The sequence below is a fragment of the Pinus tabuliformis genome, chromosome Q (genome assembly GCF_031772625.1).
Source record: "Pinus tabuliformis cultivar Carrire ecotype Pingquan chromosome Q, CPIR1, whole genome shotgun sequence".
Classification (NCBI taxonomy): domain Eukaryota; kingdom Viridiplantae; phylum Streptophyta; class Pinopsida; order Pinales; family Pinaceae; genus Pinus; species Pinus tabuliformis.
The window spans coordinates 1343880232-1343888659 of record NC_142296.1 but is presented as its reverse complement, the minus strand read 5'-3'; the positions used below and the strand labels follow the sequence as shown (position 1 = coordinate 1343888659).

The window sequence follows — 8428 nt, the reverse complement described above, 5'->3', positions numbered from 1 at the left end:
AACATTCACTATTACATTCTCCTCATCTATTGTTGCTAGGGAAAATTTTAAAGATGGAAATTTATCTTAAATATTAGAAACCTAGGTCAATCTTAATAGTCCCTAATATGCAAAATATAAATTTTTTGGTGATTATTTTATAGAAATATTCAATTTATAATGGTTTTATATAGTCTCTATAATTTTCTGAAGATTTATGAAGAAAAATATTTTATCCTATAAAATTTGGGTGAAACTTCTTTAGAAAAAAAAAATTGGCATTTTTTTTGAGAAAATTATCGCCCAAAATTTTCCATATTTGTTGTTGGTAGGAAAGTGGCTTCAATTTTATCATCTATATGTGTATCTACACAATTGACGTCACTTTCTACATCAAGTTGGCGTCACTTTCTACATCATGTTGATACTGCTTGTATCTTGTACAAAATTATTTTTTTTCCTTTTTTAATTTCTTCAATTTTTTTTTATTTTTAGTTTTGTAATGGCCACTATTCTCCTTGTAATATTTATCTATTCTCCTTGTAATATTTATCTTTTTTAACTTTTATAGGCTCATGGGACATCTTCTCCTCTAATTACAATAGGTGATTCATTAATATTTATCTTTTTTAACTTTTATAGGCTCATGGGACATCTTCTCCTCTAATTACAATAGGTGATTCATTTATAACTGCAACACTCTAAGTGTTACTCCTAATTTCACTGTATCTTAGTAGACCTGGTTGTTACTATGAACTAAATCTTGTTGAATAAGAAACAACACTACTGCATCATCCTTCTAATCTTGTTGAATAAGAAACAAGACTACTACATCATCCTTCTTGGTTCACTTCAAAATAATACATATGATTTTGACACATAACCTCATAGTTTGCTGGATAGAAAGGTTCTTCATACCCATTCAAAACAATATCGCATAACTCCTCTACATGTAATTTTGTTCTATCTTAATGGCTGAAAAATCAAAATTACTGGAGAAATTAAAAGTGGTGAAATATAAGAAAAAAATCCATATTAATGAAGAACATCGGTTACCCCACATTATAAAGATAGTCAAGAGCGTGGGTCATTGAAATTGACCGTCTGACTCCTTGGAATTGACGTAAAGACCAAATCCATATTAATGAAGAACATCGGTTACCCCACATTATAAAGATATTCAAGACCATGGGTCATTGAAATTGACGTATAGACCAATTCTATGTTCGCTCCTGTGGGAACCCAATACACAGCAGGGGCGGCTGCTCGTTAGGTCACCTTCTAGATATGACAACTCTTCTGCGTACCCTCACCTTCTAGATATCGCTTTGGAAACCCTCACCTTCTAGATATCGCTTTGGAAACACTTTCTAAAAACTGCAGTGTGGAAGGAACCAATACTGTAATTTGAACAGTTGAAACATAAAGTTCATCCTGATTACCTCCTTTCACCGCAGTATTGAGTACTTCCAGCGACCACATGTTACTGGTGGGTAACATCTTTCTTATTTCGTTGGAAAACCAAGTCATGATGTGCATTGAACCAAAGCTATAATGCTGCCCTCATATTATTAAAGTGTTTTAATGAAAGGCTGGAGGGAACTAACGCGGAAATAACGCCGTAATTTGAACAGTTTCTGCATGAAGTTCCTGTCGATTTCCTCGTGTCACCGCATTATTGAATACTGCCACCGACTTTATTGACTACTGCCACTGACATAGACGTAGAAAGCAAGTGGCAATGGACGTCTAGAACCTTTCTTAACTGAAGCAGCGACGTAGATGGCGTACTGTACAGTTTGTTGCAATACTTTTTGGGAGTTCTGTAGAAATTTATTTATTTTTGTTTTCTATATTGTCCTTATTCATTGACTAGCAGTTGAGCTGCTTTTGTCATTAACGAGCATGGTAGCTGCTCTATTATTATGCATTCAGGCAGTGGCAATCACAAACTTCCTTTTTAATTTGTAATATTATTATTCCTTTTTAATTTGTAACATTATTATCAGTCCAACAATGACAGTGACAATCACCATTAATGAAAACCACTTCAATCCTTTCAGACACATTAAGGGGTATTTGATGTACCTATTCAACCTTCGAAATCCTGTATACAGAAAGTGCTACACGTCGCTGAGGCTTGCAATCGTATGCTTTTCGTATATATATATTCCTCCAAAATGAGTTTGATTACATAATAAGTATATACATATTGGTCCCCATTATATTTCAATGGAATCTAGGGATTTGATATCTATGTCTTTAATATAAATCAATTAAAGTGATTTATTTTTAAATTTATTATTATATTTATTTATCTGGTCAAGAAGTTTTTTCTAGGGTAGTATGAAATATTTGTTGTTTTGTCTTTCTAGGCTAATATAAAATATATGTTGTTTTGTCTTTCTAGGCTAATATAAAATATCTGTTGTTTTGTTTTATAATAGTAATGATAAATTAAAATAAATAAATAAATAAATAATAGTAATGATAAATTAAAAAAAAATTATAATTAATCAATAGAAATGAAATTTCTTGGGGGTGTAAAGCTTTTTAAAATGAAAATAGATTTAGTTTATTTAGAGGGTTGGTAAACCTAGAGTTATGAATCTAAACTAATTTATAAATAAATAAATTATACACATATAATTATAACTTAATAAATTATAATTTTTATTTACTTACAAATAAATTATAATATTTATATAATGTGATAAAGTTATAAAAAATATTACCAGGATTTTTTATTTTTATATATAGTAATAATATAATAATTATTTTTGTATCTTTAAAATATGAATTATAAAATTATTTCTATTTTCATATAAAAATTAAATTTTCAACTTATACTATCTACCAGTACCTAAAAATTAAAGTATATAATATTATATTTTATCACTTTATGAATGAATAAATCTTAAAATACACCATCAATAAATTTTTTAATAATCTAAAATCTTACTACATCTTTAAAAATCAAAATTATAGAACATAATTATTTGAAAAAAAACATTGCTTAATTGCTATATTAATCTTCTAGTTTTATTAAGATTAACTTGATGCCCATCATAATAATAATAATAGTAGTTAGAATATGACAACCATTAAGAATAAGTTAATAATTAGTTTATTATCTTATTTAGGGGATAAAAAGTGATAAGGATTAATATTTATCCCTAAAACATAACACGGGAAAAGAAAATTTAACTTTTCTCACTGTTCATATACGGATCGTCCATTCACATAACAATTTTTGCCAGAGTATACGCCCATACGTAACAAAAAATGGCTATTAAACAAGTACATAACAAAAGGAAGTTCCGTCGGAAGGCAACATCATCCGCAAAAAAGATATACGTAAGACAAGGAACTTCTGTCGTGAAAGCAACCTTATCCGAAAAGAAATATGATGTTTCCATTGGCAAAGTAACCTTATCGTGAAGAAATACTAAATACAGACTCCTCTGGAGTAAAGATATTACCAAAATCTTTGTCATATCAGTGAGAATATATCCGAGAGTCACGCAAAGACCGAGGTCGACAGAATCTTCTTATATAACTACACCTTACACAAGGAATACTCGTGACACTCTCTGTAACAATTGCAAGTGAATGATCAGAGAAGACCTGCTGCCAACAACCACACCCATGGCTTCTGCAAGCCCAAATTCTCTCGCCTCATGCGGTGCCCCTGCAGCAACTACTCATCAGCTTGATATCGATGAAGATATTCCTGTCTTCGATCTCTCTCAAATTCAATTGGAGGGATTGGCTGGCGAGGGATTTGATGAAGACTATCAGAAAAACCTCCTGCGTTCGGAATTCAGAAGATGTTGTGAAGACTGGGGGTGTTTTCGGCTTACCAATCATGGAATCTCACACCAGCTTATGGAGAGAGTAGAATTCCTCTGTAGGGACGTGTTTAAGCTCCCTGCGGAGACCAAGGAGAAAAAGGTTTCCCCGCTCGCGATCGGCAGTTACGTCAAAGGAGGACCTCTGCGTCCTTTTTACGAGAGCATTGGCGTTGGGCCTGATTTTGAAGCCATAGAGGAGTTCAGCGATCTCATGTGGCCTCACGGAAACCAAAACTTCTGGTATGACATTTGCCTTTGATTTAGGGTTTACTTTAAAGTTTTAGGGTTCTTACCCTAAATTTTTGCGTTTTGGTCTTTCTAATAGGTTTTAGGGTTCTTGCTGTAGAACTAGCTGGACATTACTGATCAACTGCTATATATATTTTAATAATGGCAGCGAAGTCATGCGAGAGTATTTCGAGGGTATGAAAGAGTTGTCTGACGGAATCCACAAGATTATTCTGGCGACTTTGCGGGTGAGCAATTACTACGCTTCACACTTCGAGCACTGTAAGCTTTGGCTCCGTATGAATAAATACGAATCACCATGTGATGAAGCCTCCGGGTCGGTTACTTTTCCGGCTCATACAGATGGAACTAGCATTACCATACTGCGTGAAGATGAGGTGGGTGGTCTTCAAGTTTTAACCAAGGCTGGAAACTGGTTGGAAGTGAAGCCATCGCCCAATTCATTCATCGTCATCCTAGGAGATACTTTACAGGTTATCTCATCCCTCTGCTCTTGTTATTAGCTATTCCTCTCAGTCGACCGTCATTCAAAAACTTTAGCACCTGGAAATCCTTAATTTGGACAGTTCGAATGGTAATATTTACATCAAGCAGCTCTTCAAGTGAACACAAACCTAATCCCCTCGCTAGTTGTCACCCTGCCTTGTTTATCTCTTTTACATATTAAGAAATATCTTTCTGTCTGCCATGTTCTTTGTTGATCTCTTAATAGGTATTAAAGATTAATTTTAAAATAGTTCGAAAGGATCAACCTTTCTATATTTATTTTTTTAAGGTGTTTTTGATAAATTAAAATTTGTGATAAAAATATATTTTAGAAGTTACCTGAAATTAAAATAATTTTTAAAATAACAAAAAAAAACATAGTTATAAGATAATATTGAAAAATAATTTAATTTTTTTTATTTAAAAATGTATAAATGTTATTTTATTTTTATTAAATTATTATCTAAATAAGATATTTTTTTTTATATAAATTACATTTTTGTTTTTACTAGAGTGTATTTTGAAGTGGATAAAAATATAGTAATATTTTTAATTTTTATTGTAATGTTATTTTACATAAAATGACTTGTACCATTCTAATTAAAATAACTTATTATTTTGTTTATATATATATATATATATTTCATTCTAGAAGGTTTTGGTTACACAGTAGTTATCAAGTGTGGATGTTTTGTTGATGTGAAGTCAATTTCTCCGGGTAAATGAAGTGATATATTAGACATATTTGAAAATATAGTCCAACAAAACTTACAAAAATCTATATATATATATATATATATATATATATATATATATATATATACAATATATATATATATATATATATATATATATTGCTAATTTTTATTTTCCTGTTAATATATTATGTATGTTATTAATATTTATCTTATTATGTTTATGTAATAATGTCTTTGTATTTATTTTTAAAACATTTTTAATATTATTTTACATAAATTATATATTAAAATTGATCTAATTTTGTATAATATTTCAGTTTGATTGAAATTATCTGTATTATTATTTTGATTTTTAAACATTAATTTACATAAAAAAAATATTTCTATAAAATAACATAATAATAATAAAATAATAAAATTCTATAATAGATATCTTAAATCTCAAAATAAATGTATCTCTTCTATGCTACAAGATGTCATCTAATCCTGACATTGCAATAAGGATAGGATGGACAACAAGATACATGCAGGTTATATTATGCTACATCTCTTTTCTAGTGAGATATCTGGTTTTTGTAATTTTTATGTTCTGTTGCAAATCTATCTTTACCAACTATCATATCCATGAGATATTTAGGTTTGATCCTGCTTAAAGTGTGGCAACTTTATATAAGTACTTTAAAATACTTATTGCCATTAGCCCCGCTAATCCAAGTGAATACCTCAACACGTAATCAGCAGTATGTTTTTTTATTTTTATTTATTCTTTTTGCCAAGAATGTTAATCAGATGATTTGTGCATGCATTATGGCCATTAATCCAGGTAATCCAAGTGAATACCTCAAACACCTAACCAGTACTTTTTTTATTTTTATTTTTCTTTGCCAAGAATGTTACTCAGATGATTTGTGCATATGCATGCAGGCATGGAGTAACAAAAGAATTCACAGTGCAAAACACCGTGTGATTGTTAAAGGACGACAATCTCGTCTTTCCCTGACTTTCTTCAGATTGTTACCAGATGAAATGGAGATAGAAGCGCCACCTGAACTGGTGGACAACGAGCATCCAAGACGTTATAGAGCTTTCCATTATTCGGAGTACACATCCTTTAAAATAGCAATAAGAGGTGAGTTGGAGAACCCTCTTGAGGCCTATGCGGCTGTACAGCAATAAAAGCAGATGGATGTATCTAAAAAATGTAAAGGCATTTGCCTCATCCATAGAAACTAAGCCATCCTTTCCGATTTCTGAGTTTAACGACCAGAGCAGCCAGTGTTTAAGCCATCCTTTCCGATTTCTGAGTTTAACGACCAGAGCAGCCAGTGTGCTTCAGTTGTTCTGATTATTCTGATGCTTTTGATTTTGATAAAAAATTAGAAATAAAAAAGTTGAACCTGCACTGAAAATAATAGCATGAACTGTTCAAGCTTTATATTTTACGACATAGGTAAAGATCTTATAATTTATATATGTATTATTACTTTAGACGAGCCCATCATATATTCTAGACACAGTTATTTTTCCAGGAGTCCTAGTTGCGGAAAATTGAGAAGAGTTTCAAATTAATCTAATGGAGTAAAGATTGTATTATCTAAACTGTAATTCAGTACGAAACTTATAACTTGAAAAGAGTTAGATTTCACATTTATCAAAATAAAAGTGTAATTATTGTATTATCCAAATTATAATGTGAGAAAATTATGACTCGAATCTTTTGAAATTTTTTCTATGATTGATTGGTTTGGTAAAAGGGTTGAATTGTATTTAGAATCATCAGAAAAGCTTATTTATTGAAATTTTTTCTATGATCCATTGGTTTGGTAAAAGGGTTGAATTGTATTTAGAATTATCAGAAAAGCTTATTTATTTTATTTTTAATTGATTTGATAAAACCATCGCATTGTAATGAGAATCGGCGGAAAAGATTTTTATTCCCTTTCCAAGTGAGTGATTTACTGACCATCGCATTGTAATGAGAATCGGCGGAAAAGATTTTTATTCCCTTTCCAAGTGAGTGATTTGATCAGTAAAATAAGAGTCGTTCCATCGTAATGAATCTTTTTGTGAGGCTTTTCGTTTTCTTTTTAATTGATTTAATTAGTAGAATGATAAAACTTTAGAAAAGTCTTCATTTGGAACCAGCCACATGAACGTCAAAAAGTTTTTATTAATTTCATTATATTATATGGTATATTAACTTTTATTTCTATTTTGTATTTACCTTAACGTAAGGAGGCAAAACTAGCCACATGAACGTCAAAAAGTCTATTAATTTCATTTTTGTTTTTATTTTTTATTTTATTTTTTTCGAATGGTCAAACAGTCCTGACGATGAATCACACTGGTTGGTTCGAAACGCGTCGACAAAAGATTGGTTATGTGATTTTGCCGAAGAGTTTCTGAACAGTAAAGTTTAAGTTTATATATTATGAGTGTAGCTAAAAGATAATGAATAAAGTTTACTGGTGGGAAATAAGAAAGAAACTTGAGAGAGGGAAGATTAATAATTTCTATTTTAAAAAAAAATGTTTATTGAAAACAGAGTTTCAGAACACACAAAAAAACATTTCATTCATTAATAATACTGCTATTCATTAATAATACTGCTGTTACAAAACATTCTTCTTCCAACAAAGGGATCACAGCCAGACTGCTCCACACGCAGTTCAAAGACTCACTCTGTATCTCAAGAAAATTTACAATGTTGTGTAAAGAAAATTTCTTACATTGGTTTTCCTCTTGAAAAGATTTACACTGCAGAAACCCCTTTTAATTATTACATTTACACTACTGTGCATTACATTCAACTTGGTGTAAAAATTCTTCTTACATTCGCTGGGCCAGCTTTTCCCTTTTTTCATAATGAAAACAACAACTAAAAAAACAAAACATTACAATGCCTTTTTAATTTTTGTCGTAAAACCAAAAACTACACTCGTGAAAAATAAAAAATAATAAAATTAAAATCTTACCAACGTTTACCAACCCACAGTAAATTACATTTACTGTTTTACTGACAAACTGGCGGTAAATGAAACTTTTATTCCACGTCAATTTCGTGTTGCAGGCCTGTACTTCAACCATTGAATTATGTGATTTGCGATTTGATCGCATCGCGCAATCGCATTCGGCGGAAGAAGAAAAGTGGAACACAAACAT

At 30.8% G+C, this 8428-nt stretch overlaps 1 protein-coding gene across 1 annotated transcript; it reads left to right on the top strand.

The window, feature by feature from the left end:
- The first annotated feature begins 3453 nt into the window (after positions 1 to 3453).
- On the top strand, positions 3454 to 6754 carry LOC149224842 (C4-beta,C20-epoxidase-like). Its single transcript, XM_089386300.1, has 3 exons — positions 3454 to 4073; positions 4231 to 4555; positions 6191 to 6754. The coding sequence occupies exons 1-3, from the start codon at positions 3592 to 3594 to the stop codon at positions 6440 to 6442; spliced, it is 1059 nt and encodes a 352-aa protein (XP_089242426.1). The 5' UTR covers positions 3454 to 3591; the 3' UTR covers positions 6443 to 6754.
- Positions 6755 to 8428: the final 1674 nt, after the last annotated feature.